At 38.6% G+C, this 27,341-nt stretch overlaps 1 protein-coding gene across 1 annotated transcript; it reads left to right on the plus strand.

Moving 5' to 3' along the window:
- The first annotated feature begins 482 nt into the window (after positions 1–482).
- On the plus strand, positions 483–25,518 carry rasgrf1 (Ras protein specific guanine nucleotide releasing factor 1). Its single transcript, XM_030136853.1, has 27 exons — positions 483–1,223; positions 5,374–5,480; positions 5,757–5,904; positions 6,869–6,961; positions 7,048–7,301; positions 10,312–10,391; positions 10,555–10,748; positions 12,858–12,967; positions 13,073–13,191; positions 14,032–14,192; positions 14,531–14,594; positions 15,360–15,502; positions 15,637–15,719; positions 15,806–16,054; positions 17,508–17,878; positions 17,969–18,088; positions 19,000–19,170; positions 19,345–19,451; positions 20,575–20,687; positions 20,782–20,842; positions 21,111–21,214; positions 21,307–21,391; positions 21,478–21,675; positions 21,770–21,849; positions 21,939–22,056; positions 22,155–22,223; positions 23,683–25,518. Exons 1-27 carry the CDS (start codon positions 948–950, stop codon positions 23,773–23,775), a joined length of 3,771 nt encoding a protein of 1,256 aa, XP_029992713.1. The 5' UTR covers positions 483–947; the 3' UTR covers positions 23,776–25,518.
- The last annotated feature ends 1,823 nt before the right edge of the window (positions 25,519–27,341 follow it).

Genomic DNA, 27,341 nt, shown 5'->3' on the forward strand with positions numbered 1-27,341 from the left:
GATGGTATAATCTGTGCTTTTCTTGTGTTATTGTATTTTTGTAACGTGATAATGTTATGTTTTGTGCTTTAGAATAAAAAATAAAACACATAACGCACTTTGCAGCCACGGTGCGGTTCGCTCAGTTTAAGAACATGGTCCAAATCGGTCCTCCAGAGATTAATCTGCACCAGAAACGCCTTTTTTTGTGCTCAAGGTCATAGAAAAACCATAAGAGCTGCACCTGGCCACTTTATAAGAATATCTATGAGCATGCTTTTTTCTGTGCCACGATGAGCATGACGAATACATTGACTCAACAGTCTGAGAAAATGATCATTTCCAGCGAAGAGCTACTACAACTCTTGATTTGTGGCTGTTTTGCCCCTCTGGTGTCACATAGAGTTGACTGGCTGAATGGAAGTGACTGAGAAGAAACTCAACTTATGCGGCATCTTGTTGATACGTCCCTGTCCAAGGTCCTGAAATCTGCTTTCCCAAGCATGCGTCATGTGACTTCACCCAGCACTGCCTAGCTCAGCACCAAGCCTACTGGTTTCTGGAGATTTGATGTGAGAAAAGGACAAAACCCGAACCCTTTTTCCTCTCATCTTTCCTAGTTTAGACTGTTTTTTTGTTTTGTTTTGTTTTTTTAAATTTATCTCTCTCTCGCCCTTTTCCTTCCTGCTTTTTTCTCACCATCGGATAATGTGGACCGTCAATGCGCTCGGAGTATGGCAAAAGATTTAGGATGCTGCACTTGTGCTGCTCGTTTTGTTGCTCTCTTTTTACCTAAATGCCAGCGCCGTGAATGCGTCGGACCGAGTGGACAAGCCTGCTGCTAGAGGTCCGCATTCAGAAAGTCAACATCTTTGCTTGTGTATCTCTTTATTTAATGCTTTTCCGGAGCGACTTGGGAAGGATGTAACGGCCGATCCACCTTGTGCAGCTGAAGTCTCCGCATCAAAATGCAGAAGGCAATACGACTTAATGATGGTCATGTCACCTACCTGGGGCTTTTGGCAAAAAAGGATGGTACAAGACGAGGGTGCTTGAGCAAAAAGAGCTCAGACAACACGAAATGGCACACAAAGTGGTTTGCTTTGTTACAAAATATGCTGTTTTATTTTGAGAACGAGTCCAGCTCTCGACCCTCGGGATTATACCTGTTGGAAGGATGCATATGCGACAGGGCGCCTTCGCCGAAACCTTCACTGTCAGCGAAGGAGTGTTTGGAAAAGCAGGTATGGAGAGAGCGCGCACACGCACACGCACGCATGCACACAGATACACACACACACACACACACACACACACACACACACACACACACACACACACACACACACACACACACACTCTGGCTCCCCCTCTCACAGTGCTTTATTGTTTTTCAGGCTTCATGTTGAAATATTGACGAGGTGCAACAGTGAATGTAAAATTTCCCCCTGCGACGCAATTGCCTTTGAACTATTTCAGTCCCAAACAAAGCGCTTTTCTCATGCATGTATACTCTTCTTATATCCCATCAAATGATGACCTCAAATCCAGCGCAGCAGAATAGCACGAGGTCCCAGATTGCTGTATTGCACGTTATGTAATCCATGCATGGCATTAATGATGAGGTAACAATATTAACACCTAATGATATTACAGCAGCCCTGGCAATGGGCTATGCAGTGTTTTGCTTTACGTTGCAGCAAACCGAGCCTGGTCTTTTTTTTTTTTTTTTTTTTTTTCCTCGACTGGTGGGATAGTTTTCAGCGCTGCATGAAATGTAATGGATGGATTTCTAGCTTCAGGGTGATAGATTTGGATGCTGATCACATCTTTTGCTTTTGACTTTCAGTCATCATCTTTTTGACGTTTTTTGGGCGGAGAGTGATATACCAAATGCTCCTTCCAATAAAACATGCAAAAAAGTTCTGGCCTCAAGGTTTCCATCTTGCGGTGAAATTATAAAATTACTGGGAAGAAGAAACAGCAGGGTGCCGATGAGCAGCCCGCTCTTATTTCGGTGGCCTAAATGGAATGGTTTTTAACCTGAAACCTGAGTTTTCACTTCTTTTACACATCATAACTGCATTGCTTCTTAAAAATGGCTTTATGTTTTGGGATCCATTCAACATTTTTGTAAAAGCCTCATTTATTTATACAAGGCAGGATTTTTCCACATCTTGAAATCGTCTAGGAGAGCAAAATAGGTGTTTTTCATTTCATTGAAGGCTTCATAAAGTGAGGAAGGTTAACAGGTCTGTTAGAATGGTTATTATGAATACAGGAACATAATGCTTGGCTGCTCAGGCCACCTCCTCTCTCAGGCTCTGCGCCTGACTCTGTAGATAGGGCTGCAATCCAAAGTGAGTCCAGGCTCTTCCTGTGAACAGCTGCCCTTGTGCTGACAAAGCAGAAAGCATCACACTCGCTAATGTTGTGTTCTCACAGTTGCTTTTAAGGCACCAGAAAAAATCTCCCTTCAAGAAATTGGATTGTTTGTGTTTTTGTCAGCAGTGCTCTTTCCTCTGCATTGGGCTGTTTTAAATGTCAACACAAAAACACAAAAAAATCCATAAATCTCTGCGATCATATGCTGATTTCACAATACATAGATGAAAATGTGTTGGATTTGCTCAATGCTTAATCCAGTTTCCAGAGCATAAATGTGCAGTGAGGTACAAAAGTAAATTTAATGACCAAAGTGGTGCTGAAGAGTTTCTTCTTGATGTAAACAAACAAACATCCTTAATGAGGACATAAACAGTGTGGAAATATCTCCAGATTGCCTCTGCCCACCTGGATTTGTGGTTTTGTGACAACATTTCTGCAATCTACCATAATCCCTACATTATATTTATCCTCAAATGCAGTTAGTGTGAAAATGATAATGCATTTCAGCCCAAGGTTTCTATGGCAACACTTATTTGCATCCTAAAGAATGATGCAGTTAGAAGAGGCGGGCTAACAGAGCAGAGAAGTAGTGTGTCGCATCTCTCCTATTAATGCGAGCGCTATCTGGGCTAAATTTGTTCCTTGCAGTACCTTGGAGGGGTCAGAGTCCATTTATAGAAATCACGCCTCGCTCACACTGGGAAACAACAGCACTTCAACTGTTTCCACAAGAAACAACAGCAGCAAGTGATGGACATTTTATTTTTTAATTTATTTTTTTTTTTACAGCAATTTGCGCTTTTGTAATGTGTTATGCATAAAATGATGATCACATAGTGGTATAAAATATGATATCCTTCAGCTTTGGTATCACTGAAGTTGATGCTCATTAAAATTAAAGTGGATGTGAGTAAAGTGATTATTACTGTAACACTTCTCCAGGGAATACATTACCATATAGATCTCATTATGTGGTTCCAGTAAGTGCTTTTTACAGTATTGTCGCAATAAAACTCAGATGTTTATCAGACAGTACCTATTATACAATGCATGAGTGATTCACGTAGAAGCAAGAATTAATCAAAACACAGCTCAAAAAATTTGTTGAGTTTTGACCCCAGAACAAAAGTATATTTCACTAGTCTCAGAGCAAACAGTGTAATCTATAGTCTAGGTGCCATCGGTGTCTTATTATGTCAGATATTTTAGATTTGGTGATACCTGTAATGGCTTTTAAAGGTGCATGACTCAGCCATAAACATAAAGCTGGAAGCAGACAGTGTGCTTAACATTGCTTCACACCAGACACTCAACGCGCTCTTAGAGAGATCATGAGGGAAAACTACACCAACATGCATGCCTCCTTGCCAGAAATAGATTTTCTTTGACGGTAGGATGAATACCTAATGAATGTGAAGATGGAAGAGCAGTCAGCCATGAATAATGATCAGTTTCAGGTTGATAGGCGCCTGTTGAACATCTGCAGGCCAAAGATTAGAGGCTGCACGACTTCAACATACCTACAATAGTTCATAGGAGAAAACGACACGTCACCTGTGTTATATGTGGTATCATTTTTCCATGGCTCCATTTTTAGGTTATGTGTGTGTTATATTTGAATCATATTGATGTAATATATATAATTATTATCAAATATATCTATGTAACTGTGATGTCACATCACTAGTTGCATAACTTCTGAAAGACAAGGATCGCATTAAAATGGAAGCCTCATTTTTCACACAATTTGTTCATTTTACCTTAGATACTTAGTTAGTTAGTGTAGTTCTATTATGAGCACATAGAATCAGATAACAAAGAACCATACAACATGGTCAAACAAAATTTTTCGGCTTGGTACAAGAGGATCTTTATTTATTGTCCTGATGTTACTTGCAGCCAGGTGGAAATAAATATAGTTCTACACCCACAAGGTATCACTATTAAATGCAAATGTGACACTTGCACTGGAACAGTTAATCAAACTGTGTCATACTTGGTGTTCTAAATACTAATACCAAGAGCGCAATGTAAAAGGGCTTTACATGACATAAACATTTAAACAGGTGTTATTGTCAGCTAACTATATTTTGGTATAAAAGGTGCAAAATGGATCCTTACAAAGGTGTATATCCAGCAAAAAAAATCTTTCAGCTCTAAACATCTAAACATTGACCCTATCACAGCTTTATTTTATTCTTTTAAGCTTTGTTAAATGATTTAAACGCTTCTGAAATGTAGTTGAGTATAATACAAGTGTGAAATCAGAGTAATGTCCACTTATAGTCCATGTAACCAACATGTCTAAAGATGATGTTCTGCTCCCAACAGGCATTTCTGCCATTTCTGCATTTATAGAAGTTAAAGACTGGCTTTATTTATCCTCTGCTGGAATACTTAATAATAAATACAGAAATGATCTAAAAATATAGTCTGTGTTACTAACTCATAAACAAAATTAAGATGGTTTCAATAAGTTAAAAACAGAAGTGAATGGTTTCCTCATCGCCGCTGCACCTCTCACAATTGGTTGCTGCTGGAGTCCAGCGTCAAAGGAAGCACGCTGATCTAAAACCGAGTGACACAAGAAAACGCAAAAGCAGCCTAACTGTTCACACTCTGTGGAGTTGCTAGGAAACAGGTATCACACAGTTATGTAATTGGCCACGGCTCCAGCCTCCATGTCTTATGGAATTTCCTCCTGGGAACCAGAGACATCCCAGGAACCGAGCTGGGGGAGGCTTCCCTCAGTGTGCTCCATCAATTGCAGTGGTGGGCGAGGAAGATGTGGCTTCCCCAGGCCCTGTGTGGTTTTAAATCACCCGCTTGATGTCTGCAGCGAGCCAGTGGAACAAACACAAAGACTAAGACAGTGGAGAAGCTTACGCCAAGCCTGGATATAATAGATTTATCCAGATGGCTTCCAATAATGAGTAATTTAAGTAGAACATGTTACAAGCTAGATTAATCATTGTCCTGCTGTGGTTTCCTTTTTGTGTTTTTCAGTACTATTTCACTGTCAGCTTCACCCATGAAAACCAAAAGGCGCTCGAGTTACGCACAGAAGATGTAAAGGACTGCGATGAATGGGTGGCTGCAATATCACACGCCAGGTATAAGCACTCTTCAGTGAAATGTGCAGACATGGCAATTAAATGTTGAATTAGTTGGTAGAAGGTCAGTAATGTTTGATTGATGTGCTTAGTCTGTAGGGGATGTTGCCATGGTTTCATAAGTGGGGTTAAAGCACGAGGAATGACAGACTTGATGAATGATCATAAGAAAAAATGTCTTTGCTCTGAAATGAAACAACATATACTGATATGAAATGTATTACTCAAGCAACATTGCAAACTATGTTTGTTTGTGCGTGCTTGGTTGTGTTACAGTTATAGAAACTTGGCCACCGAGCATGAGACTCTCATGCAGAAGTATCTTCATTTGCTTCAGATTGTGGAGACGGAGAAAACAGTTGCTAAGCAACTTCGACAACAGATAGAAGATGGGGAAATAGAGATTGAAAGGCTTAAGTCAGAGGTAATGTTTACTGATTCCTACCCTCAGCAGTATCTGTTTGGGCTATTTTGGTTGAACTAAACATGAAAGGATTCTCAACAACAAAGTGAATACTGATAAAATATCCAGGATTTTGTCTCTTCCAACTGAACCACAATAGGGGAGGAGTAGAGAATTTCTCACCCTTAGACACATTTAAGGCATTTTAATACATTATCAATCAGACGTGATGAAAACAGACACAAACTGACACAACAGTACTATATCACTGCTCTTATACTGCACTCACATTTATCAAAGTTTATCACCTCACACATAAACAAACACAAAAACTAGTGGAAATTGATGGATTATGCTGATTTTGCTGGGTTTTTCTGAGGAGACAGAAAGGAGAGCACAACCTTGACACAGGGAGGCATGCTCAGAAAAAAAAAAAAAAAAAAACACTCCCCGCTTTGCATATCTTCTCAGAAAACAATGCCTCCAGTAGGATTGTAGGACTGGCTGTGCTCTTCACATCAAATAGTCATTTTACTTTAATGTGCAAATGTGATGCTTGAAATTAAATTGTGTGCTGAATATGCATGATCATGCCTTTATATTACATCTCTTGTATGAAATGCAATGACAATTAACTCTCTCACCATCTACAAAGTAAATGGAGACACTTAGCTTCAAACAGTTCAAGGTAGCTTCAGTCTTTTCTGTTTTTTTTTTTTTTTCTGCAGCTTGTTTACCTCTTGTCAGCATGCAGGACAGTGTGGTACATATTTCATTTAAATGACCAATGTATATCACTATTGATGCAGATACGCCAGCCAAGTGAACAGAGCTAGTTTAGTCAGGCTAATGTTTCAGTGTTGGCAGTGTTGACAGGTCCTGTCCTGTTGACTCAGTCACTTTGTTTACATGCTGGTACAGTAAGTGAGAAGAAGACAAGTGTGGAAGTGTTTGGTCTTTTTTTTTGTGATTGTATCATTGGCAGATTGCTGGGCTGCTCAAAGACAATGAGAAGATCCACGCTAGCCCGGCAGCTGCCCCAACTGAAGACGACTCAGAAATCAAGAAGATCAAAAAAGTAAAACACAGAGTTCAAAGCTTTATTGCAGCAGTTTTGTATAAATAAAGATGATGGGAAACTGATCACACCTATTCAAATACCAGGTCCAGAGCTTCTTGCGAGGCTGGATCTGCAGGAGGAAGTGGAAGACCATCATCCAGGATTACATTCGCTCACCACACGCAGAGAGCATGAGGAAGAGGAACCAGGTTGTGTTCAGCATGTTGGACTCTGAAGCGGAGTACGTCCAGCAGCTGCACATCCTGGTCAACAACTTTCTGAGGCCGCTTCGTATGGCAGCCAGTTCCAAGAAGCCACCCATCACACATGATGATGTCAGCAGCATATTCCTCAACAGGTCGGCTCATCACGACAACACTCAATCACTTATTCATTCTTGATTAACCCATAAAGACTCAAACGTCCAAAACCATCGACTGATCTAAATGTTTAATAATTGTTGATCCACTAATCCTATTAATACATGTAAATAATTGGTGTAAAATGCTGTTTGTCACCTTTTAATGGTTATCACATATGACCCATTTGGACGTTCAGAGGCTTCGTAGTGATCATGGAAACACCGTCATCTTCTACAGCATTGATTCACCAGTAAAACCCATGGAGTTTCATCAATGACAGTGGATGGAGACACTTCTTATATGTTCAGTTAATGATATATTTTGGTGAAAAAGTCGCTTTTTCTGCAGTTTTCTCTGTTTTGATGTAATAACCTTTGAAATAACTTAGAGTTTTCATGAACATCTAAATTGAATATAGGAATTAAATATAGGAAAATGCATGATTTACAGTGAAAAATATAAAACATAGAGGATAATAGCATAATAAATGATAACAAGTCACTCAAGAAAGGTTAAACAGAGAAAAATTCATTTGGGAACTGCCACAAAAGTAACATTGGGTCTTTATGGGTTAAATCTTAGTTAAATCACTGTGTATATCCTTAGACCTGTCATTATAATGAATAAAATTGTTTTTTTATGCAGTAAGAAAACTAAATCTTAAGAATAACACATACTATTATTCAGCACATGTTCTCTGCAAATAAAATCTCTTTAAAAATTCAATGTGTCATATTTAGCTCAATTTCATCTGCTGAAAATGCTCGTAATTCATTAAAGCCAGGGTTAGGTTTGTCTGTTTTGGACTTTCTAGTTAAGCATATGTAAGATCCAGTCCACACTCTGCATATTTCTCAGTAATGGACACTAACACTGGATTCCACCCACTATATAATAGGAAAAAGTAGACTGTTGGGAAGTACTGCTCCCTCTACAGATATAGATGGTTTATTCTAGGGCAGGGCTCCCAAACCCATTTTTTTCAGGGGCCACATTCAGCCCGATTTGATCTCCACTGGGCCAGACCAGTAAAATAATAACAGAATAACCTATAAATAATGACAACTCCAAATTATTGTCTTTGTTTTAGTGCAAAAAACCCCCATTAAATTATGAAAATACTTACTTTTATAAACTATCCAAACAAAAAAGATGCAAATAACCTGAAAAAAATGAAATTTCTTTAGAAAAATTAATGCAATTTTAACAATATTCCGCCTCAACTTATCATTTCTACATGTGCATTATGGATCAGATTTACAAAGACACTAAACACTGAGTAACAGGCAGAAAATAGTTCAGTTTGTGCTGAATTTTCTTTAGACATTTCAGGTTGTTCATATTTGTTCAGGTTATTTGTGTTTTATTGTTGCAGGATAGGCTGTAAATGTAAATATTTTAATAATTTCATGTTATTTTTTGCACTAAAAGACAAAAATTTGAAGTTGTCATTATTTTTTAGGCATAATGTAAGATTTTTTTTTTTTTTTTTCACATTAAACCAAGAAGAAAATGTGGAGTCATTATACTCTGTAGGTTATTATGTTATTATTTTACTGGAGATCATATTGGTCTGTATGTGGAACCTGAACTAAAGTAAATTTGACAGCCTTGACTGTGGAATTTTTTCACTTTGCTAATTCATCCCACGGGCCAGATTCGAACCTTTGGCGGGCCGCAGTTGGCCCCCAGGCCGCATGTTTGAGACCCCTGTTCTAGGGTAACAAACACAACAATTCTCATTTTCAAGTGTCAGGTATCAATATTATAATTCATTTACGCACTTATGAATATCCCCCTAAATCGCAGGTGTCAAACATGCGGCCCGGGGGCCAAATCTGGCCCGCCAAAGGTTCTATTCCGGCCCGCGGGATGAAAGTGCAAAAAATTAACCTGAACAGTCAAGGCTGTCAAAATACTTTTGGTTCAGGTCCCACATACAGACCAATGTGATCTCCAGAAAAATAACAACACAATAACCTATAAATAATGACAACCACACATTTTCTTTGTGAAAAATTATCTGGAAAAAATTTAAGTGAAAAAAATCACATTACACTGTGAAAATATTTACATTTACAAAACTAGTCTTTCACAATAAAATGCAAATAAATACATAAGTAAAAACAAAGATGAACAACCTGACTTTTGCAATTTGAACAGTATTCTGCCTGTTACTAAATGTTTGTGCATTTATGGATCCACTGTGATCTGGAGTTGTGTTAATAATAAGAGATGGAATATTGTAGAAATTGTTCAAATTTCAGTTCCAAACTCCAAAATTTTAACAATATTATGCCTGTTACCAAGTGTTTATGTAACATTGTGTGTAATGTACATGTATAAATAATAAGTTGAGGCATAATGTTGTTAAAACTGCACTAATTTTTTTAAATGAAATTTCTGTTTTTTCAGGTTATTGACATCTTTTTTTTTTTGTAAAATGTAAATATTTCAGTAATTTAATTAGGGTTTTTTGTACTAAAATAAAAAGAAAAACTTGAATTTGTCATTATTTATTGGTTATTAAGTCATTATTTTACTGGTCTGGCCCGCTTGAGATCAAATTGGGCTAAATATGGCCCCTGAACCAAAATGAGTTTGACACCCCTGCCCTAAATCGTATAAAGCAAGTTTAAGAATCAGGAAATTCCAAGAGTTCTTTAAAGTCTCTAGTACGTATAGTATGATGTAAAACAACTAACATTCCCTAATACAAAGTGCAAGGTTTTAGTCTGAGTTTCCTATTTCCTTAGAGAGATACAGAAGGACAAAGACAGTAATCTGCATGCAACCTCATTGGCCTGTTCAGAATCCACCCACACACTCATCTAAGTACATTCATGCTCTGAATGTGCACACCCATGCTCCTGTACTCACTGTCTCACATCAGGGTTTGTGGCTTCATCAGGAAGTGACAGAATTATCCACACTGTATTAGTCTAAGATTGGAAGTCACATTAAAAATCACTCAGTATATCTGTTTTGTTTTTTTTTTTCCTTCAGTGAAACTATCATGTTCCTGCATCAGATATTTTACCAAGGTCTTAAAGCCAGAATAGCGAGCTGGCCAACGTTAGTGCTGGGTAAGAATCATCGTTAATTCTTTTATATCTGTTTTTACATCTAAGTGAAGCTCTTTGATAGTCTAAACAGTGATTAAAGATGAATTACTGGAAGCTCTCGGCATTATTCGCTTCGCTGCAGAGTCTGATCTCTCCTCATGTCACTGTATTGATCTGTCTTCAGCCGACCTCTTCGACATCCTGTTGCCCATGCTGAACATCTACCAGGAGTTTGTGAGAAACCACCAGTACAGCCTGCAGATCCTGGCTCACTGCAAGCAGAACCGAGACTTCGACAAGCTCCTGAAGCAGTACGAGGCCAAGCCCGACTGTGAGGAGAGAACTCTGGAGACCTTCCTTACCTACCCCATGTTTCAGGTTAGCTCATTTGTCTCACTGATATACACCAGAAATAAAAGCACAACCATTTGTTTTGCTGCAGAACTGGAGCCTGGAGCCAGATTTTGTTGTTAATTTTGTACTCTCGCAACCATTTTGGGCCAAGTTCTCCTCTCCATATATAAATGTTATCCTAGGGCTGTATAATTCACCAACTTACAACCCACTGGCTACTGCTATGCCAGTGATACCCAGTTGTAGCTGTCTGTAAATCAGCTCTGTTTTGTAGAAGATTAAAGGTTAGATATTTTTGAAAGGCACAGCTTTTGATCAAAATGTTAACAAAAGGGAATATCCATCACTGAAACACAGAATTAGAGCCTACTATGACTCCCCAACAGATGTTTTTAATCTACAGATTAATTTTATTGAATATTCATAAATATTCTTCATGTGATGTTCCTGTATTTAAGATATTTCAAAACTGCCTTTATTCTAGTGGCAGAAATGTCTGGAAACAATTTGATTATAGGGGAGCAAAAAATCACAATTTTCTTCTTATATATCATCAATCTTCATCTTTTGACTATTTTATATGTAGTATTTATATTCCAAACTATCAACAGCAGAGGAAAGTCACATACCAAAACACACTTACAACTACTAAAAGCACCTACAAATCAATGCAATGTATCCACAGACAGTATCACTCACTGGATAAAGTATAAACCTCATCATTTAACACTACAGTACTGTGGTATTATCAAGTTTTCTCCTTCAAATAAAAAATTCACAGCAGGTCATTCAAACTAATTCTGCATTGTGTTATCTTCATGTTACTATGTCAGCCAATAGTTTACATTATAGCTCTAATAAAAAACAGAAAACAGCCACAGTAAAACCACAAATCACCTCCATTTTCTGTGAGGTTTATGTTGCCAATAGCTGCACTAAAGATCTGTTTGGAAATGTCCTAAGAAGGTCAGAACTTTCACAGTTTAGTCTGAAATGCTGATCAACAAACAGTGAACTTAGCAAAGATAATAACATCACATAATAACTTTATAGAACCTGTCAGATGGTTGGCATAAGTAGATTTAGTGGATCTCTCTACAATCCAATACTTTGGTATCTGTGGCATAACTTCAGTACTCTTTATTTCCAACCCTGATCATACTTTTAGGTTGTATCTTAATATTTTAAGTAGAAATAATTAATGTAGATCCCTTAGGTTTTGTGTGTGTATTCAATTTTATTCTCTTAAATGCTTTAGCAAGGGTGAAAAATCCTTTTTTTTTTAAAGTTGTTTTTAAATATAATGCTGAAGTATACATGAAATTACAAATGCTTTAGTAGTTCACAATATGCAAACGCCTTGAGCTGGCACAGTTTGATTTTTTTTTTTATAACTGGAGGCTAGCTTGAAGATAAAAGGTAATCCACTTCCCTCTGTTAGAGTTCACAACAACCTGTTGACCAGCTCAGTGCCTTTTTAACTTTAAAATGCTTTTTTAAAGATCAGCCCTGGAGGTTATCATAATTTGTTTGTTTTTTTAAATGGAAAAAGTCAGCTTTACAAGTATGCAGTCCAAAATCCTAATTTTTACATTTATAGCCACAGTGGTGAGAAATTTGCACTTTATAGGTGGACAAAAGATACATGTCATGAATGTGTTCTGGTCTGTACTCCGGCCAGAGCAGCTCAGTCAGGACTTGGCTTCAAAGATCCATCTCCCTCTTGGACATTCATCGTCTCTCTGAGCGACGTCCCATATTGTGGCATCACTGATCAGCAACAGTAACAGCAGGCATTGTCTGCTTTTGCTCAGAATATCCCTGTAGTGTTCTTCATGTCTATAAAAAGCAGTTGTTTTTGGAGCTCAGGCTTTAATAATGGCTCCTTTCTGGCAAGCCATGCAGTTTCCCGACAGCCCACTCTGCTGGGGCCTACTGCAGGCTGTGCTGTGTTGATAATAAATTTTGCTGATGAGCATAGATTGTGCTCTCCAGTGATCTACCTCTCATTAGTGCCCATGGACTGACGCACGTGTATATTCCTGTGTGTGCATGTTTGTGTTGTTGTTACATTTGTGCATGCTGTTAAATTTGAGTGTGACTCCCCTGTCGTGTCCTGTTCTGTTTCTCTAGATTCCCCGCTACATCCTTACGCTCCATGAACTTTTGGCCCACACACCCCATGAACATATAGAGAGAAACAGTCTGGACTATGCCAAATCTAAGCTGGAGGAGCTTTCCAGGTACCTAATACTGTCAAAACATACTACATGATGCTTCACTCAAGCAAACATATATGTGATAAACTCTTATTTTATAAAACAATGATGAAATCTCCTGCATCTCAGAATCATGCATGACGAAGTGAGCGAGACTGAGAACATCAGGAAGAACCTGGCAATTGAGCGCATGATCGTAGAGGGCTGCGAGATTCTCCTCGACACCAGTCAGACATTTGTGAGACAAGGTAACTTCTGCCTTATCTGTACTTCAGATCCACTCTGAGTCAGTTTAACCCTTTACAGGGCACTCACTGAAATACTCTGAAATTCAAAATTTCAACCTTTCTATGTTATTGGAAATCATCCTATCCCTCCTCTTGCCATAAAACATCTGAGCAGCACTTGCTAAAAAGTAAAGACATGCAATAAAACAACTGTCATAAACTGACAAAAATCACTCATATTCACTATTTACAGCTTCAAAATGTCTATAAAATCTGTCTGACTCAGTGTATACTGTTATAAAAACCAACATGCATCTGGACCTCACTGAGTCCACGGGTTTGGCCCCGTATTTAATGTTTGTGGAAATTACCAAAAACAGTCACTTACTTGATAAAGGGTTAAACAGAAAAGCATCATTTAAGCATAATTCGGCCACAGCCTCTCTGGGCACATAATCCTTATGAGAAAAGATGTTAATTTACAAGTGAAATTAGATTCCTTCGAGGAAAACTGATGAGGAATGTGGGACTTTAAATGTCACATGTCTCTTTTATGGATGTGGAAATGGAAAATAGAAATGTATTTCATGTGTAAATGTATTTATATATGTAGGAGACAGCACAACTGAGACAAGCAGTTTTGATTCTTTGTTGCATTTAGCGTTAGTGTGTCCATTCCTTTATCTCCTTTTATTTCTAATCTCTTCTCCCTGTCTTTGCCTCTTTTTGCATATATATATATATATATATATATATATATATATATATATATATATATATATATATATATATATATATATATATATATATATATCCTCTTTCCTCCTCTATTTGCACACTCTCTTTTATTCCCACGTACAGGGTCTCTTATCCAGGTGCCAATGAGCGAGAAGGGCAAGATCACCCGTGGGCGACTGGGCTCTCTGTCTCTGAAGAAGGAGGGGGAGAGACAGTGCTTCCTCTTCTCCAAGCATTTAATCATCTGTACCAGAGGGTCTGGGGGAAAACTTCACCTCACCAAGGTGGGCCTGTGCTGCTGAGCTAGCAGTGGAACTTCTCCTTATTCAGACATCACAATCTTAATCGAAAAAACCTATGAAGCCTCAATCTCTGAGCTAAAGTTACCAGATTAAGCAACTATAGGGGAAAGTTGTAGGGTTAGCAGGGTCATGGCTCCCATCAGTAACAGCTTCACATGCTTATACAAGCCTATACAATTTGCATATCCTTGGGTTGTAGAGCAGATGATTCATTAGTTTTCACATGTACAGTTCAGAAAATTATGTGATGTTCTTGTGCAAGTCCTTTTCGGTGGTGTGAAGAGACTAAATGTAGTTTGTGTGCATGTGTGTGTCTGCAGAATGGAGTAGTCTCACTCATAGACTGCACTCTTATGGAGGACCCTGAGGGGACAGATGATGAGTGTGAGTATTTATTCATAAAGCAGATTACTGAAACATGCATTGTATGTACCATATGTGATGTTGTGTAAAATACATATGCATGCAGTGTATATGTAGAGTGTGTTGATCAAGCCCGTTTTCACATTTTGTAGTATAAGTGTTAACAAATATATGCAGATTGCCAGATTTTGTTAACTACAAGCAGCATGGGTACACATATTCACCAATGACTAGTTGCTTATTAACATGCATGTCAGTAGCATGTTCACTTTTAATTAGTCAGCACTTATTCGGTATTTTCTGTAACCACTAACAGTTTTCCTCCAATAACCTGTAGATGTTTAATAATAAGTGAGGAAACTGCTGTAATTCATGCATAAATTCCTTATTTGGTCGTAAGGCAGTTGTACAGTAGTTAGTACTTGTAACATATGTTCAGGTAAAATAAGGCATTAAAAAGTGCATTATAATGAGAAATAAGAGGTTAAAATTGTGCTAATATGTTTGATGATAAGCAGTTACTTAATAGTGAATAAGTGCACAGTCATTTGAAGTGTTTCTAAAAATTTGCATTGGGAGTAGGTCATGTCCTGAAAGAGGATGCTGAAAGTACAATGATTCAAACAGAGAATATACAAGACCAAACAGTAAAATAAAATACCAAAAAAAAAAAAAACAAGAAATAATAATACATATTATGTATAGTGCAAAAATGTTTTATGCCTTTACTGTACATATGCAGGAAATAAAAAAATTAATTGTTATCTCTTTGTATTTGCCTCAAAGCCAAATCAGACAAGAGTGGCCAGGACATGGAGCACCTGGACTTCAAGATTGTGGTAGAGCCAAAGGACAGTCAGTCATTCACAGTCATCCTGGTGGCCTCCTCCAGGCAGGAGAAGTCGGCATGGACCAGTGACATCAGTCAGGCACGTCAACACATATCACAGTCTTCAAGAGTCAGACAGAATGTTGACGATGTCGGTTAAAGGCTTGCACATATCAAAACTTGCTAACATTCCCTCTGTCCTCTCTGTTCATGTCTGCTGCATCTGTCCTACAGTGTATCGACAACATCCGCTGTAATGGACTAATGATGAACGCCTTTGAAGATAATTCCAAAGTCACAGTGCCGCAAATGATCAAGTAAGCTACGTTTTTGCATACCTACTGTATGTAACAATGTGCAGCTTTTCATGCTTTGATCTGAGTTTGGTATGTTTTGGTAACAGGTCAGACTCAAGCCTGTACTGTGATGATGTGGACATCCGCTTCAGTAAGATGATGAACTCCTGTAAGGTGCTGCAGATCCGCTACGCCAGCGTAGAGCGTCTACTGGAGAGACTGACTGACCTCCGTTTCCTCTCCATTGACTTCCTCAACACCTTTCTGCACTCCTATCGTGTGTTCACTACCGCTGATGTGGTGCTAGACAAACTCATCACCATTTACAAAAAGCCCATCAGTGCCATCCCCGCTCGGTGAGTCAGATTAATACTTGAACATTGTTTAACTGTTGACAGCATTTACAATAGAGAAACAAATCTTATTTGAAAAGTTTGGCATCCTTCCACACTTTACATACTGCATGAAGATGAGATTGATCTGTCACGATGACAAGCTTTGATACTCTCAAATCAATGAAAGGCACCAATAGTTAGATAGATATAGAGATAGATGTGGGCTGGCCAGTGGGTCTACTAAGTGTATCGTGACTTGATCTAAGTGGGATATCGTAAATAACTATGTTGCAAGTGTCAAGTATAATAAGTCATTGGCTTTTTGCTTTTCACTTTTCTCTCTTATGGCTTTGACGTTAAATGGTAGTGAATATGACTCTTTTCAGAAAGCTTTGCATCATGGGTAGTGGCATTAATGTGGTTGCTACAGTACATTTCATTCTATTTATAGAGATTCTTTAGAGCCTGTCAGCACTAAAAGTGTTCAGTTTGTCCACTTTAACCAGCGGGACTGTGTACCTTATGTGCCAATGTTTTTTGACAACTCCTCTGGCTTGTATTTATAACTTAAAAATGTACCTACTTCAGAATGAATATCAACATTTGCATCATATATTGCCATTCATGGAAAATTTATTGAGATTTAAATATTAGTCCATACTGCCCTCGCCCAGATGCGTTGGTAAATGCATCATGTTATATTGGTTATTGAGCAACGAGAAGCAGCAGATGGAGCGGCAGTTGAAGAAAAGCTCCTCGCTATGACTGCTCATGTGTGTATTTATGTGTGTGTTCAGTGGTTGAAGGCAGTAATTGGGTCCAGTCTCTCCTGCATGGCTGGGAGTGTCTCAACTGGGCTCTGTCGCTCTATGGCAACCAACATCGATGCTGCAGGACCCCACCCTCCCTCTTCCTCTCTCTCTCTCTCTCTCTCTCTCTCTCTCTCTTCCTCTCTTTCCTTGTCTGCAAAAGATCCATAGTGTGAAATATTGGCAGAGTGTTGCAGTGGGGCTAACTCACCTCTCCACACAGAGAGCGAGGGCCCCACTGTAGCGTTGGGATCAGGGGGAGCTCCCCATGCCCACGCCCTGCAGCATGTTCTCCTGTGGCTCTTGTCATGTCACTGTGAGACACCTACACTTGGCTGCTTGTGTCAGCAGTGGCCGTGCGCACTATCACTTGCTGTGCTATTTATGGGAACCCGTGAGGTCGCCAGGAGGGTGACAGGGAGTGGGAGAGGTTTTCTGCAACACTGCAGCCTGCATCGTGCTCTAAAACAACGAGACACGACTGCAAAGAGACTTGTGCTTGCTGGGCTGACTTGGTTTGCATAAATTATTTAGGAGGTGTTGTGTATTTAACTAAGCTCTTGTCACTCATGAGCGGGTAAAAACACAAAGCATGCCTGCTAAATATCAAAGAAACACATTAATATGTCCTAAAATTCAAATGTATACATCCCCTCTTGATGCAGGTCCCTAGAGTTATTCTTCGCCAGCAGTCAGAACAGTAAACTCCTGTATGGAGAACCTCCCAGCTCCCCCAGGGCCAGCCGTAAGTTCTCCTCCCCTCCTCCGCTCGCTATCGCCAAGAATTCATCCCCCAACCGACGACGCAAGCTCTCTCTCAACATTCCCATCATCACTGGGGGCAAAGCTCTTGACCTGGCTGCCCTCAGCTGCTCCTCAAATGGCTATGCAAGCATGTACTCCTCCATGTCTCCATTCAGCAAGACCACCTTGGACATCAACAAGCTGTACGTGTCCAGCCCCATCACGAGCAAAATCCCAGACGAAGGAGAGGATAAGAAGGACAAGGTGGAGGATGCCTCTGTGTGCAAACAAGGTAGGTCAGCCCATCTTAAACAGGTTGCCCCAAATGGGAGTTTTCTCTAATGTTTTTGTGTGACCTGTCTGTGATGTTGTGATGATACAGATCTGTCTGTGCGAGAGGAAAGTGACAATGATCAAAACCAGAGTGATGACGGTGACCCCGAGGCCTCTCCAACCAAGTCACCCACCACACCAAAAAACGTCAAAGGCAAAAACTCCTCAGGTACATTGAGTCTTTGACATCATCACAGCTTGGTACTGTCATATTTAAGCTCACACAATGCACACCGACATTGGCAATACATTGAAAAATTAAATCTGAGGCCTTGTATTTTTCTGAAAATCTACTTAAATCTGAAACGGGGTATATCTGCATCAGTTCTTTCGTACAAAGGTTTCCCTTTTCTATAGGTTGAGCTTAATATTGTTTCTCAAAACCAGTGCATCATGAAGAAGACATGATACTACATCAGCCATTAACCATGTAAAATTATGAACATGTGGGGAAAGCCAATGCTTGGCTTGAGTAGGTGTGGAAACTTGTGTCATAACAACTAAATCAAGAGCGTGTTTTCCCTTCCGCCTCCAGTAATGAGGCTGTTTCACCGACGCCAAGATTATGTGTGCTTTCTAAATCTTATGACAAAATCACACAAGAGATTTTAAAAGCAAATCCATCCCTGGAATTTGTGAATTAACTGATATTGTAAAGCAGCGAGTGTCTCGCTTGGTGTAGGAGTTTTAGCTTCTTATGATCGCTCTATGTTCTCAGGATTTAAACATAGCAGACTGCAGAGAATCTGTTGATTCCTCTGTTATGCTGATATTTGGTGGCTATATTTAGCTGCAACCATCTTGAATATCAAAGCCTCTTGTAGAAGTCTAGGGGGAAGCTGTTGTTTAGGCCTGTACTGCCTCCTTGTGGACATTTTAGCAAAAAGAATCAGGCCATTTTGCAGTATACAGTACAGACTGTAGGCTCAGTAGTATAAATATGTAACCAACCATTTTGAACATTTTGAGACAAATGTATTTGTGGAAATATGTGATGTTACTTGATAGTATTTCTCTCTAAATTTTAGCCTACCTGAGTCAATCTAAACAATCTAAACTGTTTCCTGTGCTTCCTTGTAGAGTTCTCTCTGTTTTCCTACAACAATGGCATGGTGATGTCCTCATGTCGAGAGCTGGACAACAACCGCAGCGCCCTGTCTGCTGCCTCCGCCTTTGCTATTGCCACAGCTGGAGCCAACGAGGGCACTCCAACCAAGGAAAAATATCGAAGGATGTCCCTTGCCAGCACAGGTACACACACCTGTTTTCTGTTTCACAATGACCTTATTCTTTGGAGCTAAAGTAGTATATGTGTCATGAATAAATAATAATAATAAAAAAATATATATATATATATAAATATATATATTATAACAATGAGAGCTGTAGGACAAAACTGACATGATGTGTTTTTACTTGCTCCAGGTTTTCCAACAGATCAGAGAAATGGAGACAAAGAGTTTGTGATCAGACGAGCAGCGACCAACAGAGTTCTCAATGTCCTGAGGCACTGGGTGTCCAAACACTCTCCGGTAAAATGTCCCTTCAATATCCAAGGCATATTCATGAGATATAATCTTTCCACTGTAAACAAAACCACTCAGATTTGGATTTTGGTACTTACACTGTCAGTGTGAATGCATGTACACATACACATGTTTTTTTGCAGATTAATGTGTGTATACCAAAGACATACACAAGTCAATAATACTTCAGTTAACTTTCAAGCTTCAACCCTGATTTCCAAACCTTAATGTAAACCTGAAATCTTTCAAGAACACATTAGATGTCATCTATTTGTGATGTTCATGCATTATTTTGTAATTATGGAAAAAATGACTTTTGGTGATTTTCCAAATTGCTTTTGACGACAGCAGAATGAATGAAACATTAAATATTAAACCATAGCGTTCATCTGATTTGTCCTTTTATATGTAAAATGTTGTTAATTTCGAACGGTGTGCATAATTAGGCCTGTTCAAAGTCACTTTGGGAAATCTTTAGTAAAATGAAGGAGTTTTTTTAAAACCTGTTTGTGCAGTCTTTAGCCCTATTGGCATGGTACGAGTATCACATGTGGATCCTTGGTACTTTTAATTAATTTTAGTGGTTTTGTATGATCTTAATGCCATGTGAATTGGCCGTGTCAGTAATTTGTAAAGTAAAAATTTTACTGCAAATTGCCTATCTATATCAGTGAACACAGAGGTCCTGTAATAACATTAGCTCTGTGCGAATAAACTTCTCTGGGATTTAGAACGATGTGCAATATTTTTGTTACTTCTGTTACTTCTATGTTACTGAAAGTTTAAGTAGCTTTTTGGGTGGCAAATTGTTCAGAGAAACAACATCCTAAAAGATGATGAGATGAATGACAGGGATAGCAGCAACAGCAGGGAGCATTTTTCTATTTTTCAAGAGTTTCAACAGTTTTCTGTAAATGGTCACCTAATAACAGTGAGCCTTAACATCAGATACAAGGGATAATGTCTCAAGATTAAAATAAAACAGACTTTGCATATCCTCATCCACCCCACAAAACACAGATTTTGGGGTTTAATTTCTAATTCTAATCCTAATCTGATCGAGGTCCCTATGTTATGCTAGTCCTGTGTGAGTATGGCTTTTATTAAACTACCTATTTTATGTCTCAAGGACTTTGAATCCAACAATGAGCTGAAGACAAAGGTTATTGCCTTCCTGGAGGAAGTGATGCATGACCCTGAGCTGCTGACCCAAGAGAGGAAAGCAGCCGCCAACATCATCAGGTACTACTGTGTGCTGTTGAATACTATATGCAAAACCAAACCATTGGCTGAAGTTTTATCCATTAGTATGACTTTGTTTTTTCCTTTACATCAGGACTTTAACTCAGGAAGACCACGGTGACAATCAGATCACCCTTGAAGATGTGACACAGCTGGTGAGTGATGTTACTTGTCTGGGACTGAAACATCACATCACATAATATCATATCACTGTATGCAAGCGGGACACAAGAAGAAGCAGTAATATGACAGAAAATTGTGGAGAAATATATTAACACAGTTGATAAGATTTGTATAATTTTAGAGAAACTTCTTATGTGTATTGATAAACTATGCTAAATCACAAAAATGGACTGACTTGTACTTGATACTCTTTTTACTTTGTAAGAGTCGCAGCTTTAATCAGTGTTGTGTGTCTCTTAGATGGGAACAGGGAAGGCTGAGCCCTTTGAGAGTCACTCAGCTCTGGAAATTGCAGAACAGCTCACCCTCTTGGACCACCTGGTATTTAAGGTCATCCCCTACGAGTGAGTACCATCACACTGAAACTGCAGATTTTACTATGAAAGACCTACATCTCAAATTCATTCATTCATTCATTCATTTGATTGCTTTACAGGGAATTCTTCGGACAAGGCTGGATGAAGAATGACAAAAATGAGAAGACACCGTATATAATGAAAACAACAAAGCACTTCAATGATGTATGTTCTGCTATGATTCTCTTAAATCTTCTCTTGAATGTGTAAATGTTAGGTTTAAACCCACTTTTCACTCTGCTCCCTTCAAGATAAGCAACCTTATAGCTACAGAGATCCTGCGCTGTGAGGATGTGGTGACCCGGGTGGCGGTCATCGAGAAATGGGTGGCTGTGGCCGACATCTGCCGCTGTCTCCATAACTACAACGCCGTTCTCGAAATCACCTCATCTCTGAACCGCAGCTCTGTTTTCCGTCTCAAAAAGACCTGGCTCAAGGTTTCCAAGCAGGTGACTGTCTCCTTGTATTTGTGCATTGCTCGTTTTGTTTTGCTTTTTTTCTAAATTACCTGTTATTAACTGTTCTCTTAATTTTTTCCTTCAGACGAAAGGATTGACTGACAAGCTACAGAAGCTGGTCTCTTCAGAGGGGAGGTTCAAAAACCTGAGAGAGGCTTTAAAGAAGTGAGTCCAGTTCAAAGGCATTTTTTTTTACACCGGATTGTTAAAGCAAACATGCAGTACAAGTGGATGACGTTTGTTTCTCCCACCAGCTGTGATCCTCCCTGTGTGCCCTATCTGGGGATGTACCTCACTGACCTGGCTTTCATTGAGGAGGGAACGCCAAACTACACCGAAGACAATTTGGTCAACTTCTCAAAGATGAGGATGGTGAGATGATCTCAGTGGCTGCATCATGTTAGGTGTCCTGTTGTATGAAAACCTTGGATGTGTTAAAATCACTGTAACACTGTGCTTCTCATTTGTAGATTTCCCACATCATCAGAGAAATCAGGCAGTTTCAGCAAACAGCATACAAGATTGACCTTCAACCAAAGGTAAATGAATACCAAGATGTTGAATAAACCAGCAGTTCTCAACATTTTGTTTCCTTAAAAAAAAAAAAAAAAAAAAAACAACCTATGATGAAAACAAATACACAATAATCAGCCAGTGGTTGTGCATCAGGGTTAACAAACCCCATTCCAATCAAAAGTGTATTTATGATGTACAGCATGAGTCACCAACCCTGGTCCTCAAAATCTACTCTCCTGCATGTTTTAGATGTTTCCCTCTTCCAACACACCTGGCAGTCATTATCAGGCTTCTGCAGAGCTTGATGATAGGCTTTTGATAGGCATTTGAATCAGGTGTTTTGGAAGAGGGATACATCTAAAACATGCAGGATAGTGGATCTCAAGGACCAGGGTTGGTAACCCCTGATGTACAGGATAATTTTTTGGTCCAAAATCCATCACATCCATCAATCCAGATATTAAACATGAACATCTATGAACTTAAAAAAAAAAAAAAAAAGGATTTAATTCAGTTCAGAACAAGTTATTCATACTTTTTTATGGGAGAAATGATATTCCAAATGAATCATTCTTAAATATTTGTGGGAATTTTGTACGGTTTTATTGAAAAGTATACATAATATATATTATGCAGTGGAGTTTTAGGCAGCGCAAGGGAAATAAAATAGAAAAGGTGTCATGTTTTGAAACACAGACCACCTTTGATATCTTAATCAGGGCGTAAGGAGTAAAAGAAGAAACAACTTATGTCATGTACAGGTTGTATATGTTGCATTTTTCTCTATTTTTTACTATACTCACATATTTACCTCCGCCAAGGAGGTTATGTTTTTGCCGGCGTTGGTTTGTCTGTCTGTCTGTCTCTGTCTGTCTGTGTGCAAGATCATTCAAAAAGTTATGGACAGATTTGGATGAAAATTTCAGGAAATGTTGATACTGGCACAAGGAACAAATAATTAAATTTTGGTGGTGATCAGGGGGGCACTGATCTGCCTTGGTGGAGGTCTGTGCTCTCCGAGTGCTTCTAGTTTACTAAGGTCTGTGAGATTATCCAGTAACTCAAAAAGAAAACTGAACATTTAAAGGTTAGATTAAAAAAGTATAGCAACTAGAAAAGCACTTGGAGAGCACAGATCTCCACCAAGGCAGATCAGTGCCCCCCCGATCAACACCAAAATTTAATCATTTGTTCCTTGTGCCAGTATCAACATTTCCTGAAATTTTCATCCAAATTTGTCCATAACTTTTTGAGTTATCTTGCACACAGACAGACAGACAGGCAAACAGACAAACAAACCAACACCGGCAAAAACATAACCTCCTTGGCGGAGGTAAAAATATCTTTTCCCACTCTTCTGTCCTGTTACCATCTTCTAACCAAATGTAAAATTAATAATATTTACTGCCAGTGTTTGTAGAGTCAAGATTCATTAAAGGTTCTTATTTCTAATGCTTGTATTCTTTTTGTTTCCTGCCACAGGTAACCCAGTATCTGCTGGATAACAGCTCTGTTCTGGACGAAGAAAGCATGTACGAAGCCTCACTCAGAATTGAGCCCAAAGTGCCCAACTGAGTGGGAGGTGGTCCTTCACCTTATTTTCTCTGTTAATATTATACATCAGATAACATACACATCAACTTTTGTATAGTTGTACATGTTTAAGATATTTGCTCTTCTGTACAGTAGATGTTTAAGATTGTTTGACGACACAAAACATTTCAGTGTATGTTTTTTGTTGGATACAGATGCCATAATGCCACCTGCTTTTGGGATTTTATTTTTTATTTTTTTGAGGTATCTCAAGCATAATAACAGAGGTCACTTAGATTGAACGCAACAATGTCTTCCTAGTGACCAATGACATTATTTTGCATTATCTCATACTGTGTCGAGTTTGCACTTACTGAGCACTTGTGCTGCCGGCCGTTGTTCTCTTTGCTTGAGTTTTAATGATGACTGACTTTTTCTGCAACCAATGTAGCATTGTAAAAATGTAACTGCATCAAATCAGGTAAAAGAGCACAGAAAATTTAACTGTATTATACGACGAGGAACCACGAATGGCGGCGATGGCAGTGAGGCATCTGAAGCATAATTGTCTCTGTGCTTCCAAAACCAAAACAAGAGGAGGGTGTTTTTCATTTTCTCACTAATTTACATCAGCTTACACCACCTTAAACTGACAATATTGAAGTGTCTTTATTTTTTTGTTGTTTTTTGGAATGAACTGTCTTTTTTTAAGTGTCTTGTCAAAGGTGCCAAACTTCACCATAAACACCTCAGTTTATTTAAAACACAGTTTAATGAAGGTTTACATCTTTAGGTGAGGGATGCTTCATCTGTGTTTACTGTTAAACGGGACAATACAATTCGGTTTCCCTTTGTTATAATATTATGTTCCGTGGTTTTTGGTTCAGCTCATGACAAAATATCACATGCGGTGGTAAGTGTTGTACCTTCAGGTTCGGCGATACTTCTGTAGAGTAAAAGGTTGTTGCTCTTCTGTAATTAAAGACAATCTGTCCTTTTTGCTGTTCCAGTGATTGTGGAACGTGACTGTATATCACTCTGTTATATGCATTGCTGTTTAAGAAAATGAAAAAAACGTATGTGAATGACCTCTGCCTGCAGCATTCAAACACTATTTTTGTAGTAGTATAAGAGAGTGATCTGCTCTTTATATGAACATGGGAAAGTATTTTGTACTTTGTTGTTAATTCACCTCACTGAGACGTGCTGTACATTTTGTACATGCGAGCCTGCATATTTCTCAATGTGGAACAGTGTAATCCTTAAAAAAAAATTGTATCTCAAGCTTAAACACAAAACGCTACAACAGTGCGGTCTTGAAACCATGAGTTAGAGGTAGGAGACAACTTCAAAATGTTTTGCATTTATACTGTAATCCTGTCTATAACCATTTCTTTTAGCAGGAATATAGTAATGTAGTGCTTATTCTGTGAATATTTGTATGTATTTTTACTATGTATGTACAGTACACTTTTGAAGCTCATGTGGCAGGCATGCAACACCTTCACAGACAGAATAATACTATATACTTATACTGTATACACTTATACATGCACATACTCTTATAAGGTATATAAATAAATAAACATTTTGCTGTTAGCAATACCCAGTGGTATGAAAATTATCTTTCAACCCTCATGTTTCCACATCTTAAGAAATATTCCCAGTTTTGTAAGAAAAAAAAAAAAAGAAAAGATGCAAAACATGATGATGACAATAACAACAAGTAAACAGAAGTATGTTTCCCAGTTACCTCTTGCTAATAAATCCATTTTATCTCAGGGGCATTTTGTCTCAAGTGTTTTTGTAGATCATCTATGAGTCGACATCATGCTCAGATATTATGAAGAAATACATTTATTCTCAAAGTATTCTACGTTCTGCAAACAATGTATCCGACAGTGGTTAAAAAAGGGTTTGAGATGCTCTATGTATAATTTTTAGTATCATATAATAAAAGGCTAATTATTGGTCATGCTTTCTTTGTTTCACACACACCACATCTGACTTTTGGGTGAAAGTCAGAAAAACTGCATGAATATTTAAAGGCCGTTTCAGTTCATTTTAGGTATAGAGCCTGGAACTAACGTCAAGACATTATTTTGTTATTGAATGTTTTCTAATTTGAATATTTTTGTTAATAAAATTGCCAGTTTTCAATATTAATTGATTATAAACTTACCCCCCAAAATCCCATAACTTAAAGAGAAAGAGTTAGTGAATAATACATGTATAAAATATGGGGAAAGTGATTCCTTTAACACACTACCTGTGAGATTATTCTCATGTGCAGCAAATGTAAATATGAATTTGATGGATTAAATTGTAAGTTTGCAACTAGTGTACTGTCATAACTGCACTTTCTGTATGTTCTTAGTAATTGGTGGCAGTTTTTTAATGACTTCCTTGGGACAAATCACAGATGAATTCACAGTTTCTGTCACAGTTGTTACAAAACTTATTAGAACACATCTAGGAAATAAAACAGAAACAAAAAGACCAGAGAACCTATGCAACAAATACAAAAAATATACTCTCAAAGTCAGCCTCCATGCTTGAAAAGTAGTTATGCAATCCAGCCTCCTCTCACTATCATGTTTAATAAAAATATATAAATCACAGATGTTTTCATTCTATTTAGAGATATTTATTTATACATTACACACATAAAATAATTCCCTAATTAATTTGATCTATCTTGTATCCATACACGAGTCAGCACATATGCAAATACATACACACTCACACAGACATAAACTCATCAGTTTTAACAATTAAAAATATATAAAAACACATTCATACCTACATGATCATAGCCCAGTTTTTCCTTTTGACTATACCTCTTAAAGATACCCAGATAGCAAAATCATTATGGCTTAAATCTGGCCCAAAACTGGCATGCCATTTGGCAAAGTTCTGGGTGAATGTATGGGCCCTAAATGGCCCAAAATAGGCAAGCCAAAATCAAACCAGAAGGAAGCCAGAATTCACCCAAAACTAATTGCGGACTTCCAAAATATAGCCATAATTGTGCCAGAAAAGCCCCAAATCCCCATAATCCAGCCAAAAAAAATACCCAAAACATGCCATATCATCCCTATACTTGCTCCTGCTCTTTGCCCAGTCTTTTAGTTAACCGCACATTGTTAGAACCAGTGACACAAGACTTGGACCCAAATGCACAACCAACAGACAGGAATAAAGTTAAAGAGTGTTTATTAAACACGGACAAAATTAACAGTTCACAAAAAGGTTTCGTTAAGGAGTCTTCGCAGGTCAGACTGTGTGAATTCGTCACGGCGTCCGAGACCAACAAGGGAAACTCTCTGCCCGGGTCGGGAGCACACGAGGGTAACCCGACTAGGAGGAAACAGAGGAGAGTCAGGGGACAGACCAGGTCATACACAGAGGATCCAGAAAACAGGCAACGGTACATGGGGATAAAGCAAAGCACTAACCGTGAGTCCAGGCAAAAGTCGAAAACCAGTGAGGCAGAGGTACAGACAGGGATCAGGCAGGCTCAGAAGACGAGGAACAAACCGGGTCAGGAACGAACAGACAGGCAGACGAACAGGTTCAGAGAATCGCTGGTAAGTATACACAACACA

The sequence above is a fragment of the Sphaeramia orbicularis genome, chromosome 6 (assembly GCF_902148855.1).
Source record: "Sphaeramia orbicularis chromosome 6, fSphaOr1.1, whole genome shotgun sequence".
NCBI lineage: Eukaryota > Metazoa > Chordata > Actinopteri > Kurtiformes > Apogonidae > Sphaeramia > Sphaeramia orbicularis.